The sequence below is a fragment of the Tachypleus tridentatus genome, unplaced genomic scaffold (genome assembly GCF_004210375.1).
Source record: "Tachypleus tridentatus isolate NWPU-2018 unplaced genomic scaffold, ASM421037v1 Hic_cluster_2, whole genome shotgun sequence".
NCBI lineage: Eukaryota > Metazoa > Arthropoda > Merostomata > Xiphosura > Limulidae > Tachypleus > Tachypleus tridentatus.
In genome coordinates this window covers 5676794-5696979 of record NW_027467782.1, presented here as the reverse complement: position 1 = coordinate 5696979, position 20186 = coordinate 5676794, and the positions used below count along the sequence as shown (strand labels likewise).

Sequence of the window (20186 nt, the reverse complement as noted above, 5' to 3'; positions counted from 1 at the left end):
TGAAAGTGAAAGTAATTATAAATAAAGATAAAGGTTTGGCAAGTCAACCAGTATATGAATGACATGTTTTTCTGAAAGTTCAGTGTATTAACTAAGTACTCGCATGATCAGTGGCTTTTTACATATTTATGGTTTCCATGTAGAGTACCTGGTTTGAGACTATTTAAACTTTCCAAACAACATTGATCACTTGAGTGCCTCAATTAAACTGTACGCTTGTTAATTATGGAGTACCTGAGGGTCAGTGCTTGGGCTTTTGTTCTTTCATACTTACATTGATCATATTGCTTGAGGCATGTCATGAGAGTTTACTGAGTTATATTCAAAATTTAATAAAGTTACTTTTATTATCATGGTAAGTAAACTTGGCAACAAAACTTAGCTTGTAAAATAAATTTGGAAATTATAGTTTTAATTTCCTAGTTTTTTAGACAACATTTAAAAATGTCTTCAATTTTCCATTGTTTCAGAATTGTGATATTTGCATTTTAAGTATTTTCTCTTCTCTTATTCATTGACCACTTCTTGAAGAACTACAAAATTTGACATAAGTCGCTCATTATAATATTGTTATTACTCAGACAAAGTATAATTTTTTTATAGCCTTCAATCTTATTTGGTTACAGAGCTATAAACTAGAAAATCAAGTCCCTTTAGCCACACCCACAATTAAGTTTTCTCTTTCACAAGTTTCCAATATTTAGTTCTCTTTGATATTTAAAATTATATTACTTTTAACCAACAGAAATCCAAATATTATATTACATAATTTTCTGTTCAGGAGTTTGTTTATTTTGCTTCCAGTGCAAATTTTATTCCCACAAGAAACGCATTGGCAAGTTTAGCTAAATTTTTATTGGGTCTTACTGAATGGTAAGAAAGCCAGAAAATTTTGTTAGTCCTAGGACAATATGTGCTTTAAGCATGTTATTTTGTATTGTTTGTTGCATTTTTGATTAACTAAAAATCATTTAGTGCAGTAATACCATTATAATAATAGTTTTAATTAAGAGTTGATAAAAAAAAGATCCAGGTAAGTACTATATTTTCAGTTTTTCATGTGTATTATTTATTATTATAAAGGTAAATAAAATATAAGTTTTAGATTAGGTTAAATAAATAAAAAAACAAAACGATTTCCTGTGATATGCTCATTAGTAACCAATGCATAACATAATTTCTTCAGGTAACCTAAGCTACATGTTTACAAAGTGGTTCACAACTTGTGTAGTGATATCATCAGTTAGACACAGTTCAAAAGCAATAAAATTTAAGCATAAATATGCATATATTGTTAAGGGCTTAAAGCTGTTTGAGATAGCCAAATGTGTCGTGAAGTTACTAGATTGTACTGGTGAAAAATAAAATAATGAGTTTTCATGCTTCAGACTCCAAGCCCAGTATCAACATCAATGATTAGTATAATATAACAAACTACTGGATATGATTTTTACATTCTACTGTGCTCTACTACATATTAAATATTAAAAATGTTTTACACAGAATACAGTAAAATAAATGGTAAAACAAATAAAAGAAGCACATAATTTCTTTGTACACGTTTTCTATTGAGTGGAGAAAATAAAATCTGAGGTCAATATAATACTGGGACACAGTAGACATGGGGATGGATCATGTTAAATACCATTTACAATGGTGGTCCAAAGAGCCAATACAATTTTTATAGCAATGTCTCCCTGTGATTAATCAAAGCAAGTAAATTACAGACAACTGCCTCCATGCTAAAACATAAGAATTAACAATATTTTCTGAAGATGCCCACCATAAATTACACTAAAAATTATTCATCCTTTTGTAAATTTTTCAACTGTCAGAAGTCATGCCTCCTGTAACGTGAAATAATACAAAACAGTCACCCTACATTTAGTAAAATTATACATTTTTTTAAACCATAAATATCAGTGCTAGTCTTGAAATAAATATAAAACTATAATTGTGTTAACAGGTAAAGTCAGATTACCTAATGTAAACAGGTTCATTTTCACTACAAATTATAGAATTAACAGAAATACAGGCTTTTAGTTTGCTAAGATCTACTGTTTTAAAGTTTATCATATTACTTTTGTTATTTTAATGTTTAGTCATGAATTATATGCATACACAAACATGTTCTTGCCCTGGGAAATATTATAATTTAGGGAAACAAAAGTTTTACTCAATAAGATAACTCTGTTAACAATTTCCTCAGAATTAGTTTTCAACTGATGTCTTACTTGTACAAAACGTTTCTTTCCATATTTAACTTAAAACAAACTCACTTTATTATTATTATTATTTTATCCATTTACCTGAAACAAGACAGCTGTCACCTGGTGTACATTAATAAATACAAGAGATTCTTATTCAGTCTTTTTTTAATTTTGAAATCAATGTATCTTAAATATTCAGTGACATGGTAATTCTGATTATAGCTGTAGGCAAATAAAAAAATCTGAAAAATAATAAAGCTCAACTGAAATTCACGAGAAAAAACAAACTTTAAACAACAAAAGTAGACAAAGTCAGACACCTTAAGTCATGATACAACCACTCCTCCTATACAAACTTTAAACAACAAAAGTAGACACCTTAAGTCATGATACAACCACTCCTCCTATACAAACTTTAAACAACAAAGTAGACACCTTAAGTCATGATACAACCACTCCTCCTATACAAACTTTAAACAAACAAAGTAGACACCTTAAACAACAAAAGTCATGATACAACCACTCCTCCTATACAAACTTTAAACAACAAAAGTAGACACCTTAAGTCATGATACAACCACTCCTCCTATACAAACTTTAAACAACAAAGTAGACACCTTAGTCATGATACAACCACTCCTCCTATACAAACTTTAAACAACAAAAGTAGACACCTTAAGTCATGATACAACCACTCCTCCTATACAAACTTTAAACAACAAAAGTAGACACCTTAAGTCATGATACAACCACTCCTCCTATACAAACTTTAAACAACAAAAGTAGACACCTTAAGTCATGATACAACCACTCCTCCTATACAAACTTTAAACAACAAAGTAGACACCTTAAGTCATGATACAACCACTCCTCCTATACAAACTTTAAACAACACACCTCAAGTCATGATACAACCACTCCTCCTATACAAACTTTAAACAACAAAAGTAGACACCTTGAGTCATGATACAACCACTCCTCCTATACAAACTTTAAACAACAAAGTAGACACCTTGAGTCATGATACAACCACTCCTCCTATACAAACTTTAAACAACAAAAGTAGACACCTCAAGTCATGATACAACCACTCCTCCTATACACTCCTCCTAACAAAGCTTTAAACAACAAAAGTAGACACCTCAAGTCATGATACAACCACTCCTCCTATACAAACTTTAAACAACAAAAGTAGACACCTCAAGTCATGATACAACCACTCCTCCTATACAAACTTTAAACAACAAAAGTAGACACCTTGAGTCATGATACAACCACTCCTCCTATACATTTACCTCTTTCAAAATTTCTCTGTAGGACAACACAAATTACAAATATATTGTTTCTGCTTTATAAGAAGTAGAAATACAACATTAAAATCTCTTTACCAGATTTTACAGAAGTGTACTGTTACACAAGATATAACACAGAAACTGAAATTAACACTTCCATAACTGGTTTGTGTATCATGTAACTAGGAATATATCTATGCACCATAACAGTGATAGTACCTAATGTAGCTTCACAAGACTTGGCATACAGTATGCATATCCTTTGCAGACAAAAGAATTGGAATTTTCGATTATGTATTTTTATTAACATTTTTCCATAAGTATATGGAGTAAGATGATTAACTGGTCCAAATGCAAAGTGATTTTCATGTTAAAAATATTGTTGTCATCTGAAACTTTCCAAACTTTATTTGCATAATCTCTGAAATTTTCTAAATCAGTGTGAAATGATTTGTTTTCAGAGACATTTTGTATTACCTCTCTTATTTTCTCTACCATGACACTATACTGGGTTGGTGGACTTAACTGACCTCCCTACCTTCATATAAAGTTAAGAAATAAACCTCAATTACATTTTTTTTCTGGAATGATATAAAGTTGTAATGGAATACTAGAACTGTTTATTTTCAATGCCTTATAGCTTGTAACAGTATACATCTACTAATACATAATGTTATTGTTTATTGCTCCTTGAATGGTATAATGTATAATCCAGTATGGGTGATTTTTCTGTGATTTGTTTTTAATTGTGTATCAGTTCTAGTAATTTAGGACTCAGCACATGAAACAAAACAGAAACTCAACATATTAAGAAACCAAATAAACACAGCCACAAAGCTATGTTCACCTGATAAAATTAATGATGAAATCAACAAAATAAAACAGCACTTCATCAACAAATTTCCTCAAAGAACTGTTAAAAATTATACTCGCACACCTAGATCAACAAGAGACAAACATTAGTAAATCCCAAAATACAACAGACTACAAAATCGTATACTGCTGCATATGATATGTTTTCAACATCAGCAAAAGAAAATAACCAACATTTGAGTAAAAACATGTAAAAAACACAACATTCTAGTAAACACCAAATTTATTCAAAAACTAAGTTCAAAACTAAAGTCCACACAATGTAAAAACTAAACTGGCAAACACAACACTAACATAATTTATAAAATACAATGAATATACTATACTCCAATACTATATTGGAGAAACAAACAGAAAAATGGAAACTAGATCCAAAGAACAAATCAAACATTTTTGAACACTGCAAATCAAATAAACACAGCATTACCATAGAAAACCCCCATTTACTAAGTTAGGAAACAAATGCAAATTCAGAGAAGCCCTGCTTATACAGCAACTAAAACCAATATAAAGGAACACCTTTATACCTATACTAATTAATAACCTAACATCCACCTGTAACGCCCCCTACAATCCTGTACCCATTTATACTCTCGTCCTAAAATGTGTCTGCCAACAGTCACATTCAAATTTCTCTTTCTTAAATTGAAGATGACCCAGGAAGGTCAAAATGCTGTTCTCTCTTTATCAATAAAAGTATTAATACCCATACCAGCTGTTCTTAGATACATTATTATTTCAAGTGGGTTTCTCTCCATCAAGAATTACTTCTTATAAACAGTTTCCCAACACAGTAAAAGAATCAGACAAAACTTTAAGAAATATATAAACAACTCAAGAATTTTACAATATTTTTCAAGAATATAGACATTTTTAAAGTGGATTTAAGCAATATATTGATTGAATAAATTGAGGTTTTCTGTAGACTTCTCTTGTCTCTTAAGACAACATGAATAGAGCTTTATGCTAAGACTTTTAATGCCACTTTTAATACTAATAAAGTGCTTATCTAGGACATCTTTTATTTGCTATCAACATTCAATAATACTTAACCCTACTTTTTTATAGTAACAGTAGTAATACACTAAATAATGCACCAAATAACACAGAATAATAGCAGGCAATATATTTTAACTATCACATTTTTTTCTTGCTAACTGTGTGACAAGAGTCACTAAAAATTCATTTAAGCTTGTCAGTATGTTTCTCTTAAAAATAAAACTTTAATCAAAAGCAAAATTGATAATTTACAGTAAAGAAGATAATATAATGCATTGTTTGATAAAGTAAACCCTTGGATTTCTACTGGTTAAAGAAAATATAGTACTGAACACCAGAGAGAACTCTTGGAAATATCTGAAGAAGAGGATGTGATAGGTGAGTGTTGAAAGAAGAGGCTGATTGTTTATTTTGTGGTCTGTAATCAAATCAGATTGAAAGCTTTAAAAATTATGCATTACCTCAATGACAACAATGTTATACCAAGTAATTTAAGTTAAATTTCATATTTTTCCAGAGGTGGTGAAGAAGTCAGAGATAAGAGAATGCCAAGAAAGACAATGACTCAATTATCACAAATAGAAATTTTTTTTTTAATACTGCCTTATAAAATTAAAATTTGAAATTATTATTACACTATTAAAATATGGATTATTAGCTACATTTTTAAGCTATATTTATTGCTATACCATGAAAAATGTAGTTTAATTACATTTAATTGTAATTTACTAACATCTTGTGACATGCAAAGTAAAAAATGTCAGTGGAGAGATGGTTAGCTAATAAGAAGAGCTCTTTACTAGAAAATGAAAGCACTGCCACTATATTTTAAATTGTTAAAACGTAAGGAAAAAACAGAACATAAACTATGATCATTTAATAATAGGTGGACTGAAAAGTTATTGTTATTAGATACTGATAATCAAACTCAAATTAAATATTTTTAAAAGCTGTATCTGTTTTGGCAACACACATGATAGTTACAAGTTATAATTTTCCAATACTGAAAATGTATTTCTGATACATACTTATACTTCTCTCACAACAGTAGCTATTCTCGTTCAGTGCTGTTTATTTGCATATAATGCATGCGACAAGCCTTTTGCCCCTCCTCCTTTCCATATTGAAGTTGCATGATTCCAACATGTGTCTCATGAAAGCCATCATGTGTAGCCTCTTCACCAATAGGAGAATGATATGCTCACATGACACATGTGATTCTCTCTTCAGTCCTCTAACAAACCACCACTTTGAAACTTGGCAGATGTCAGCACTGGAGAAAAGTGGAGAGGAAGGGTAGGAAATTATAATTGCTCATCAGAAACACATTTTCAGTGTAGGAAAATTATAACTTCTGATACATTACATACCTCCTCTCACAAAATAAAACGGGATCAGTGCAAGCATATGATGTATACCCCTGAAACTGAGAGATTTAAAGAGGAGAAGCACACCATTTCTGAGTCACGTATACTTTTACCCGTGTGTGAAATGTGTAAGATATAAGGGTGGAAATTAAGAAGAGCACATCCAAGTAAGACAGAACGTTGTAGGAAGGTAATCCTAACCAGCAGAAGATATTGTAACTTAATCCTACAATGATAAAAGTGGTTATAGCACAGTGGACCATTCTCATTAAGCCCACTACCTCCAAATCCTTCTTGTGGGGTACAGACATTTATGCAAGGGTAAGGAGAGGATCATATCATCTTCATCTCAAACCCAAAAAACTGGGAGAGTGAAAACCACTCTGATTTTTGGGTACGACACTAGGATTAGCTCTGAGCTATCAGTCCAAATACTTGACATCTGATATCAAAAGGATGTCCGTTTCATGTAATCAACTCCTCCAACTGTTAAACAGAATGGGGCCATCCAAATGGCAATAACATCCCTGTAAAAGAGAGGACAAGGATAGTTTGGAACAATCCCACTTTTCCTTGCTGTGACCCACAACACAGATGGAAAAAATCAAGTCAGGAAGATAAACAACCTGAAACCTGTGTGAAAACTTATGTTGACTAATTCACTCTAAATCCAAAATCTGCTCATAGGGTACAGACATCCACACTAGGATAAAAAGATGGTTCCCAATTAAAAGAGGTGAACTACATTTTGACTTCTCACTCAACTGTATGGATTATTGCAAAATTGGTGGCTATTATATCATCAACACCTGCAAAGTACCACCTACCTACTCTGAAACTGAATGGTTATTGTGTGAAGCTTGTTCAGCAGGGTGCCACAAGGGTCTACCACCCTAGTAACTTGGAACTGAAATGATTAAAGAAGGGTGAGAATGCATTGGAGAGTCCAGAGGAATTTATCACAAGAAGTATTGCAATGAGTGACCACTAAACATTACTTTCAAAAACAGACCATAATGAGTTATTCACTCTAGGCATGGATAGCAATCTTCTTCTGCTTTACCCATGCAGTCTATGGGTGATACAATCTGAGACAGACATGTTTATGAAGTAAAATACTGCAAAGATATTCACTTTCAAGCAATAATGTGGAACACCTCATCTCCACAGTGAGCATGCACAACCATTCCAGGAACTTGGAACTGGAATGTGGCAATGAATCCCATACTCCACTTGAAGAAAGGAGGGTGACAATACATCAGGTAGTCCACAGGAATGTTATCACAAGAAACATTGTGATGGGTAACCACCAAACCTTATTTTCAAAACAGACCTTAACGAGTTATTCCCTCTAGGCATGAACAACAATCTCCTTCTGCTTTACCCACACAGTCCATGGGTAGTACCAGTCCAAGCAAAATTCTGCAAAGTTATTCATGTTTAAACAATCTTGTGTAACACCACATCTTTGCAGTCAGTATGCAAAGCATGGAAGATAAAGTGCAAGTTGACATGGCTGTACAATGTGGATTTAGAGTCAAGAATATCTTGTCAGGCATCACTCACCACAGAGTGGAATCCATGTGATAAAAAGTAAATAAAGAAATAAAGTATGAATCAACACTTACCAGCTAGAGTTGCACTAAAGACTGAATAACAGCCACAAGTGGTACACAAGACTCCAGTGAAGAGGAAACCATGATATGATAAAGATAGTGAGAGATGAACCTGTACAAGTAATGGTTCATATGTCAGATTGCATATTCTCCTCCACTGGACAATGCAGATGAAAACCAATGGAAAAAGTGAGGTGTCAAATTTGTTGAGATAACAATGTCTGGGAGGAAGAAGGTAGGGAAGAATAGGCCAACCAAACCATAGGGTGGACTCAACTGGTAAGAGTAGAGGGTGAAAGATATGAAGGGTGGAGGATTGTCAGAGGATAAAGAAATGGAAACTGTTCCCTGCAAGTTAGTAGTGTAGGCTATATAAGAATGAAGAACATTGACTAGACACAGAAGCACATTTGAATCTTGGTCAAAAACAAAGATGGGAATAGAAGAAAAGAAAGAACATCCCTCCCAAGCTGCCAAAGATTTTGAGTGAAAGAAACAATCTGAATAAAGGAGAATGTGGGTAGGTTGACAAAGGATAAGTGAAACTTCAATGGTAAACAAATCTGATCTTTAGCATCCACAGGATAAGAGAAAAAGGAAATATGACTTAAGGGAAAAATTAAAGACGGAAAATGAGAAAAATGGGTTAAACAGGGGTAAAGGAAAATTGAGCCACATTAATGTCCCAATCTGGAAGGGTAAGATGTCTGGGAGGGTGATGCATCTAAAAAGAAAGTATAAGAATGTTAAGAATAGGGAAAGTAAAAGTTCTACAGTATGGGAAAACAAAAGGTATGGGATAAATATGAACATAAGAATCAGGTTGAAGAAATAAAATTAAAGCAAAGAATAACTACTTCATGAGAAAAACAAAATCAAACATACAGCAATAAACAAACAAAAGAATATGTCTGAGCTCAAATACTGCTGACCAAGGAATTATAATACAGTAGATGATTGCAGAGGAAGTCACATGCATCACATGATTATATCATACTCTTGCTAATGAAGAGTTCATGCATGATGACCTACAAGAGATGCATGTTGGAATCTTGCACTTCCAACAGATGGAGAAGGAGGAGTGGAAGGCTTGTGGAATGGATAAAGAAAAAGTTTTAATATAGAGGGTACCACTGAACAAGAACAGCTAGTTTTGTGAGAAGAAGGTAAATATGATACCAGAATATAATTATCCATCATACAACCACATCAAGAGATGAAAAACATGAGAGTAACTGTAGCATTGGCTGTGTTTAATTTTTATCAGATTTATCATAAAACATATTTTGGAATTTGTTTTTCAAATACTAAAATGTAAACATTATAATTAATTTCAAAATTGCCTCAAACGTATTACAAAATGATATTAATCTTACATATTCAATTACATTCCTATCTTCCAGCCTTACCACAAATAGTACCTTTAGTAACCTTTAAACTGTTATCTTCCAAAATTTGAAATATCCCACTTCAAAAGGGATCTGGTATTATCTTATTTTAGAAATTAAGTTTTGAGCATTGCTCACTGACTTACTTTGTAATTAGTTCCTTCAGAGCAATTAAACACAACACACCAAACTGCAAATGACTTGGCTAAATCTTTTATAGTTTCTGTTTTCCCAGTCCCTGCAGGGCCAGTAGCTGCTCCCCTAAGTTTAATTCAAGAGCACCCATCATATATAAGTAGCAGTGATCTTTTGCGGAGACAAAAATGTAAAATGTGGTTTCATTAGTTATCTTGTATCACTTTTCAGTGGATTGTGGGTACATCACTTTGAATACTCTTTATAACTTATTACAGTGTAATTAACAGGTTAACTCTTAAGAAAATCACATATATATTATAATACTTCTGATTTACAAACTAACAAAGAAAAATAAAATGCATTATATTAGTAACAAAAAATAAAGATTTTGGATTAATAATAATTTATTTCAATGTCATATCTGTTTTATCAATTGGTTATCTTGTCAGTTGTATGACATATCTGCCACTCATAATGCAAACCATTTATCTGCATACTTTTGATAAGACATGTTCAGACTGGTTACAAGTTTACATTTGGTGTCATATTACTTGATTGAAATTATTTAAAGGTGCATTTTCAACAAGTTGAAAGGCAAGTTAATTCAAAAACATACACACACACACACACACACAGAAGACTATTATACACATTTAAATGTTGGTTAGAAAGGCCTGTCATTACAGAAGAACAAACAATCTGGACTTTTATTTTTTGATTTTAATTATGCTACAGTGTTTTGGCAGACTTTAATATAAATAAGAAAGCATCTGGAGGAACGTATCTATTACTGATTCTATAACAAAATTATATATCACAGTGAATGAGACCCTAACGATGTACATTTCACTCTAGTATCTAGCAAAGGGGTACTGTATATTAAATAAGTATCTATATTTAGCACTTACAGTAAAGGAGAAGAAAAGCTAAACAAGATCCTCACAGCGAGTGGAGTGTTCCACCAGACAAGGAAAAGAACCAAGATATTCATAGCTGTAATTATACTCATATATTGAAATCCTAACAATACAGTTATCAGCATACACATCCAAGTAGTATCTCAACTATTTCAACCACTCGAAACTGTCATTCCTGGTGACCTCAAAAAAATATGGATATTATTTATTTTTTTTTTTTACACATGTTATACCTGCTGAATCATTTAAATTACAAAACAATTTCCAAGGACAGAAGCTGGGAAGGCAGAACAAGCAACATTTTAGATGGATTATCCATATCCTAAGATAAAAGAAATGGCTTTTAAAATCTGGATTCCTACACCAGTGTTTAATTTTTTGTACATGATACATACTGAATTATTTAAATTACAAGGTAATTTTCAATACACCTCATAAAATATACCATGAAGTTTGCACAGCTAATTGTTTTATTCTTTCTTTATATTTATTTCAAGCATGCATTGCAAATTTAAAAGTATTATAGTTTCCAGTAATTTTATTTCCTAATGTAAAGGTTTTCTAAAATAATAAGAATTTAATTTAGTCACGGCATTTCTTAAATTCTGTTACATAATCTATATTACAATTTTGTATGTTAAAACTGAATAAAAAAAAGCTATATCACATTCAACAATTCAACCATCAGTGATACAATGTTAATATACTAGTTTTAAATAAATAATATTAACATGAAACAATTTTATTTTAAAGTAAGGTACATAATTTGATGTTAACAAAAATCATTCACATAATACTAATTTTTTTAATGGCTTGAACAAATCAATACACAACAATGTGCAGGCTTCAATAATATTTTTTGTTTCTCACATATGCTTAAGACAACTAGAAAAATGTTCAAATTTGTATAAAAAGCCTACAAAACTATCTTAAATGATCAGGAATTTAAAAAACTGTTTTTAAAGAGTGGGTGTGAGACTACAGAAAAAGGTGGAACAATAAAGATATGTTCATTATCCCTTATTTTTATCTCCTGAATATTATTTACCTATTGATTACTAACTCCAAACAACACACAAATTTCAAGGAAACATCTCATCACATTTTTCATGATGCCTTAAACCTTGTGTTAGACCACTACTTTAACCAACCAAATCTTTATAAAAGATTTATAAAATGCTTTATATACACACAAGGTTATTGACAAATAAAATACATTTTCCACAGGTGTGATTCAAGATTTTATGAATATGTGTACATGGAGTTAGGATAAAATTGTCTTCTGCTGAAAATCTGTCATTCTATTAATTATGAAAACTTCTGACAACAATAATGCATCTTGTCAAACTATGTTCTAAATTAAATAAACCAGCTTGTGTGGAGTTATGATTAAAAAGGGACAATTATTTTAAGCACTGAATACAACTGCAATACACGAGTATACTGAACTTTGTATACATGTTTGACTTGTTTTAATACATTATTTTAAAACAAGTAGACTGTGCTGTTTGTTTACTGTTGAAAGTTATTACCTACTGTAAATAATCTGGCCTACATACATAAAAACCTGACATTAGAGCACTTGTCCAACACATGAGAGATCTTGAGTCCAACTCTGAGCTTTGTTTGTTTGTTTTGAATTTCACACAAAGCTATTCAAGGACTATATTTGCTAGCCGTCCCTAATTTAACAGTGTGAGACATGAAAAAGGCAGCCAGTCATCACCACCCACTGACAATTCTTGGGCTACTCTTTCACCAACGAATAGTGGGATTGAATATCAATGAATATTAGCATGTTTGGTGCAACCAGGATTCGAACCCGTGACCCTCGGATTAAGAGTCGAATGCCTTAACACAGTTGGTCATGCCGGGCCCCAACTCTGAGCTAAAGAAATACAAAAAAAACTTGGATTATCACAACCTTTAATGTGCTCACAACCCCATTTATGTCAAGAAGTTTGGTCACCCCTTATAACCTTGTCTTTAATACATTCTTTAGTCCTATAAATAATGTTATGTTCTACCATGTGCATAAATCTTTGCTTTTCCCATAGCTTAACACTTTCATTATACAAGGACTCAATATCAGCTTTTATCACACTCAATGGTTCATTGTTTCACTTAAATATTTAGCTTTATGGGCAAGATAATCAAGTAAAACATCCAACAATTTTTATCGTTATTGGTTGGTGATTCATCACTGATTAATGAAAACTTATTATTCTGGATATTTTCCAATGTTTTATTCTCCAGTTTTTTTTTATATTCCATATTTCATCTTATACAAAACAGCAGTACAAAACATTAAATGTATTTGATGAAGAGACTTGAAGTTAGATGTTAAAACTTTCAACACATACATCAAAACTGGAACAGCTGTAAATAGTTGTGAACTGTTTTAAAAGTACCTTAAATAGCACACACTGAAAAACTATGATAATTAGGTTTTCTGGTTAGATTACACACGAACTGTTAAGTGATATGTTAATAATTATTGATAGGTTAATATGACACAATATAAAATACGGTATGTATATATATTATTCATATATATTATACTGCAACATATTCTTTACTGCCTAATGAAGGGAATCAGCCTAAAACATTGAAACCCTAGAAAAACAACAACAAGTGGAACAACACTCATTCAAGCAAATAAATCACAACACAATAGTCCTACCATCAGACTGTATACCATCACCTAATCATTCATTTGTTCACCTTTAGCTAAAAAAAGCATTTGTTTTAGTCTGCATTCTCACAAAATCTTCTATTTTCTTTGTGTTCTGGCTAATCGATTACTTAACATCACAATATGCTGTTGCTAATCAGTGGCAGGGCAAATAGGATTACAGACTGCATCTACAAAAATAGTGAGTGAAAGTTTCAAAAAAGTTATAATGTCATTTTATTGTTCATTTGTTTGGCCACATTTGGAGTAGTATTCAATTTTGGGCTCCTTACCTCATAAAGGACATTGAATTATTGGAAAGTGTTACTAGGATAGCACCTCTGATGTTCAAAGATCTTATTGAGCATATTTAAGATTGTAAAATGAATTCACACTGTTGGTGCATTTTCATATTTAAAAGTGAGAAAGATAAGACTAGGGAACTGATATTTTGTTCTCATAGTCACTTAACATTTTGTGAACTAAAATGTATTTTCAGTAATAGTTACTGCCACTGACAATTTAGTCATTCTTTGCCATCGGCTTGTCCAAGCACTTTTAAGCACTAGTCTCACATGCTTCAGTCTTTTGTAATGCAGGTAAATGCCCCTGGTAACATCTAATTTGCAAATTTCTCCACCATTGTCAATGTGTCCTCTATCCTGGTACTATATATATAAGTATCTGACTTAGATAGTGTAATCACTTTATCAAGACTGACACTGGCTCTCAGTGGGGAAGCAGGGTAGAAGTCGGTGAAGATGAGTATTATTGAAAATACATTTTCCTGAACGGAAAATGTTAACTTCCAAAACATATTTACCATTAGCTGACAATATAGCAAGAATCCCACCCTCAGAAAGTAGAGGGAACTGTGTGAGCATGATCCATACAGAAAGTGTCTGCACTGAACAGTGGTGTATGAAGATAAAAGTGGTACACAAATGGGAGAACCACACTACATACAGAACAGGTATGCTCTTCACCCAAAACTTAGTTCCTATATCAAAGGTGGAATAGTACATGAGTAATTATTACAAGCCAATCTCAACCAGACAATCAAAGCTGCAACAACTCAGGGTTGGAATTAAGGGGCCTTGGTCCCTATATCCCACGTTGGCATTAATGGCTATAGGACTGCAATGTCATAGATATATATACTTTTGATTTAATCCCAACCTGTAACTGTAGAATGACGTGTTTTGCACCAACAAAACTACAACAAAAAAGTAAGCAACACTGAAGTGAACAAACTTTCACCTGAACTAGTCCAGGTGAAATCATCCAGTATGGAATTACAAATACTCATTCTCTCTCCCTAACCAAATGGATAATGAGTATTTGGCTTGCCCCAAGAATTATGTAGAGAATGTGGAACCTGTGCTCAATTAAGGACCTAAGGTCAGAGTATTTCACATTTGGAATTACGAGGAGAAAGTGGATTTCCTTCCATAGATAATAAAAAAACTGACATTGATAAAAAAAATGGTCTATGCACCCCCTCAACCAGATAGCTTCATGTCAACTATGAACTGAAATTATGAGTAGGCTCTCACAGAGATTGGTCCTACTCTAAATGACATATGAGAAAAACATCCAGGGACCAAAGTACGAGTGCCCCTAACTTTGCTCTCTTCTCTAACACTCTGGAGGAAAAGCCTCTGTCCAATACCACAGGGACACTGTGTATGGTAATGACTCCCTAGCTCCATTAGTAAAATCTGAGGGTAGGGAAATGCAAGATGGGAGTCCTGAGGAACTGTGCAATAGGTGGGCCAATTTCCTAAATTTTAAAGAAAAACCAACCCCGATTTATTCAATCCAATGACTGGCAGAATCACCTTTAGCTTTATTCAGGATAGTTCATGAATAGCAGTCCATGATAATATAGTAATATCATCTAGAAAGCACTTAGATGGTCTTATTGAACACATCATTTCTACAGATCCTGTCAAAATCAGTAGTAAGATTTACCAAATCAGCTGCTAGTGTTGAAATGGACTGAGAGAAGCACACTTGTCTTGGCAACACTCTTCACAAAGTAGAAACCAGTGAAATCAATATATAGGGGACCCTGGAAAATAAAGATACAAGAGTGTACAAATATACCCCCTTCCTCCTTATAATCCAGCAGATGTTAAAAACAGTCATGGGGTAAGGAAAAACTCCCAAGCATGTAAAGAACATGAGAGAAAAGCAGTGGAAGAAGTCTGAATATTGGCCTGTAAAAAGTTCACCACTGTATTAATGAAAGAGCCAGCAAAAAACATGTGCTGAATCTGTTGAGATGTAATTCAGAAGATACCTCAACTGTATGGACCAAAATATGCAAAATGGATACTTGGGAATCCACTTCTGAAGAAATTGGGAAATTCAAGAGAAACTGAAGGATCCCAATGGAAACACAGTCAAGAAGATTACCACAAAAGGAGAAAAAGTGAATCACAAAACACTTTCAGGTTTGATAGACCAAAACAAATTTTCAGTTTACAATCAATTGGAGTTGTGAGAAAGAGATGGTAAAAGAATTGCTGAGATAGATGTACCCCCTTTCCATACTTGCCACAGGCTTAGAAAGAAAAGTCCTATGGGGAGAAGAGAAAGTTTTACATATATGTCAATTACTCCAATTTATGACATCAAAACGTCAGCAGCCAAAAAACGAGAAATTCCATCAATAAGTGGAAAACCAAGGCAAGCAAACAGAAAAGGAGAAAACAAGGTTAATCTATCTCATTACATAATACAATATTAAAGCTTCCAGCCTGAACCAGAAATATCAAGAAGGAGAAGAAAATAAATACCTTCATCAACAAGATGGGAGTAGACTAAAAGAAGACAAGCAAAAGCCCCACACAAAATCACATACCTAAATGAGGAATAGAAAAAAAGGATTAGGATCCAAATCAGACTTCAAAAGTCAATATAGTGAAGAAAAATGTCAGAAAACAGAATCCATATTCTCTCCAGGATCAACAAAAAGACAACTTCAGAAGCCCTAAAATAAAACACCCCAGGACAAATGAAAGTCTCCATTTCTCAGTGGATAAAAAATGGAAAACTGCATACCAAAGAAAAGAGATGCTATATAACAAAGGAGGAGTATGGAAAGGTGGATTAATTACCTTGCTGGCAACAGTAACATGGGAATTCATACCTGCAAATATCATGTCTTTTTTTTGTAATTATAATTATACTGAAATCCACAAGATGGTGTGAAAATTACATTCCACAATGGGGAAATAAGCAACACATTGTTGTCATTAGAATAAGTGATTAAATTATCTGAGTCAGGTACTTGTATACAGTACCAGGATAGAAAATGCATAGAAGAGGGAGGAGAAATTTGCAAATTAGATATTGCTAAGGGCATTTAAATGGGTTATAAAACAATATATGAAACCAATGATTAGATAGACAGAGCTGATGTCAAAGAATAGCTGTTTTGTCAGCTGATGGTTAGTATGTTTTGGAATAACAATTATTTCATTTAAATATTACACATATATGAACCTTAACAGCTAAGTATATTGCAAAATATACACAGAGAAAACTAAAACCAATCCCATCAATACCAAAAATATATAAAAGTATCAAATCTCAAGTGATGTTATGGTATTTGAGCTTTATATGCTGAACTGATGTAAATGTTTTGTTATTTATAACACATTCATATGTGCATTGTTTAAAACAACTAACAATTTTAATTTTTTGAAAAGTTTAATAGAAGTTTCAGACAATCTCTATTGTCTGTATTAAAATGACTGAAAATATTTCTTAGCCGTTACTTTTATCATATAATAGCTTAATAAAATGTAATCCAATCATTATATTCAACTTGTCTTGTTGCCACACAATGAAATTACGATCAAATAACTGAGAAAATATCATACACAATTCTATAAATAAAATAAAAACATTGAACATTATTCTTTTGAATTTAAGAGTAGATTTGTAGAAAAGGGTGTGACATGTCACATGTTGATATTTTCTATTTTATTTCAGTAGAGATAAAAATAATTTCAGATGTCATTTTGTTTTCATTTCAAAAAATAAATAAAAGAAAAATGCAATTAGAATAAGTTAAAACAAATGATTGTGATTCTTGCAGTTAAAAATGTCCAATATGCTCTTAGAAATCTTTCACACTTTTAACTTTTCCTGGGCAGACTGTAATCTGTATCTAACAAATATATGTACAACTCATGTAAGATTGTAAAATGTCAGGCCCATCTGAATAGGATGTAAATATGTGGTTTCTGTACATATCAGGTCATCCCTTAAGTCATGTCCAATTTTAGGTTCAGAAAAAGAGAAAGGATTTCAAATGCTTTTACTGTTATTTCATCAACAATGTATGTTCCATTATTATTAATTATTTCCTGCCAATGATTCACAAGCTTCTGAATTCCACTTCTATAAAATCATTGGGATTTGAAGGAAAATAATGTAATAGAGAATAGTTTTGACATCTTCATGTGTTCTAAGCTGTTTTCCATTAAGAAAGTTCTGCAAACATCAAAATAAATTATAATCAGATGGGGCAAGGTCTAGAGAATAAAGAGAATGTGAAAGTTTTTCCCAGTCCAGCTCTTCAATCTTTTCAGATGTGATCCTTACATTATTCTGGTATAATACAACACCTTTACAAATGATAAAAGCAGGCCTCTTTTCTTTCAGTGTAACATTCAAGTGCTCTAACTGTTAACAATAGAAGTCTGGTGTAAATGCTACATTGAGTGGCAGCAACTCAAAGTGAATCACATCAACAATATCCCACCAAATGTTTAACAAGATTTTCCTATTTCGGGTGTGTGCCTTAGCTATTTTATTTGTACTGAGCCATTGTCTGTAGTACTAAACATTTTTATAAAATATCCATTTTTCGTTTCCAGTCACTATTTTGCCCCCAAAAAAAGTAAGTTACATTCACAAGAGTGCAGAAAAGTACAAATAGCCACTCTTGCTCCAAGGTTGGCTTCTGTCAAATCATGATGGACCCATTTTCCAAGTTTTAACACCTCCTATAAACACCTTGAATGTTTTGGGTAGTTTCTGCTTCACTACTGCCTTTTTCAAACTCATAAAGCATTACATATTTAAAGTGGTCCCCAGACACATCCATCTTCATAAGTGTTTATTTGATTAATGATCTGAAAAAGTGGAGTTGGGTTAGTTTCTTTTATTTGTTTGAATATTTTTACACATGTCCTACTACATAATTAGTCACTAAAGCCTTCTACAAAGACAGAAATGATTATGCACTTTCTGTATTAAATTTTTGGACATTATTTATCAGATAACCTGGTATATGCTGCACCTCTTGCTATTTGTTATTTTCTTATACCTCTCTTGTTCCACACTAACCATTGCTGTTAAGCCACATCAGTGCACAAATAAAAGCTAATAATGATGAAACACATTACAAGCATGGAATAGTGGTTGTGCTATTTATGTAAACCATACCCAACTTTAGATTTCATGGTGATATGCATTTTGTTATGAATAAGTTAACATTAACACACCAATAATAAAGAATAATGTAAACATGGTGGAGATGAGAAGAAAGAAAATCATATTTGCTGGTTTGTTGAGTGTTTACCCAAATTTGATAAATGATGCTGTAAAAATAGTAATGTATTGTATGAATAAATATGAGAATACAGGCTATAAAGCTTCAATTCTAAGATACAATGGACTAAGCAGAAATACCAATACTTGTGCAGCTGATTAACCACACATGAACTATCACAACTCACACACACACCAAACAACTGTAAGATTGATATTTCTTATGCTATGTTGTAATGCTTAATGTTTCTCTGAGAAATTAAAATATCAAAGTGTCTGATTCTAGAAACTAAAACATTCAAATTTCATGTGTGGACACTTTTATTCAAGTTTTTATAATGCAACATTTTCATTACTACCATTTTTACTATAATTGTGAGCATTCTCTTCTCTAAAATTTGGAACCTGAAGATCTCTTTGGTATTGTTTATATTGGGACGCCTGTCCTGTTATCTGTTCTAACCTCACAGCCAAGGAAGAAAGTAAGTCTGTAACTTTCTGTGGATCAGAGTTCACGTCCATAAGAAATGACTCCTAAAATACATACATTCCACAAAAATTATAATACTTCAAGAACTTATTTTGTCAGTAACTCTTACATTTCCAAAACTATCACACATACAAACATAAATCTATCTTTAGGCACCCAACATACACACTTCCACTCTTTCCCTTTGACACAGATAGAGATATTATGAAAATGATTGATATATAACATAAGAAACACCAAGAAGGTGTTTGATGATATTATAGCCATAATATTTCATTTTAAAACCTAATAATTAAAACAGACATTTTACATTAAAATCATCTTGAGTTCTACAACATATGACATGAAGAATGTGTGAATTTGAATGCCATATTCTGGGTTAATCAATAAAAAATTTTAAAAAGTGACATTTTTTGTTCATTGTAATAATAACATTTGTATCATCCAAAGCATGCTCATTAGACTAAGGACATATAACAGTATAAAAGCAGTCACATAACATGTAAGAGGAGAACAGCCCTTACTGTGATGGAAAGATGAATGTTTGTGCTTGATATCTGTTTAACTATGTATATTGTTTTAGTACTTTCTGTTTATCAAGCAAATAGAACTGACAAACCTCGAGAATATTTTTGATGTTTACCTTCACAC

At 32.4% G+C, this 20186-nt stretch overlaps 2 protein-coding genes and 1 long non-coding RNA gene across 9 annotated transcripts in view; 2 read left to right on the top strand and 1 right to left on the bottom strand.

Annotated features, from left to right (window-relative positions):
• The window catches only part of LOC143242663 (dynein axonemal heavy chain 7-like), a 619118-nt gene that overhangs the window by 199610 nt on the left and 399322 nt on the right, over positions 1–20186 (top strand). The gene's annotated exons all lie outside the window — the stretch shown is intronic.
• Positions 1–20186, top strand: part of LOC143242671 (uncharacterized) — a 34096-nt gene that overhangs the window by 10214 nt on the left and 3696 nt on the right. The window lies entirely within an intron of this gene.
• The window catches only part of LOC143242667 (dynein axonemal heavy chain 12-like), a 29760-nt gene continuing 15914 nt past the window's right edge, over positions 6341–20186 (bottom strand). For 2 of the 3 annotated variants that reach the window (XM_076486149.1, XM_076486150.1), the window contains one exon: positions 19349–19579. In XM_076486149.1, coding sequence (XP_076342264.1) covers positions 19379–19579 — 201 coding nt within the window. In that variant the 3' untranslated portion in view covers positions 19349–19378. Of the gene's footprint in view, positions 6648–9891; positions 10007–19348; positions 19580–20186 lie in introns of those variants that run through there. The other variant, XM_076486151.1, reaches the window with a different exon arrangement.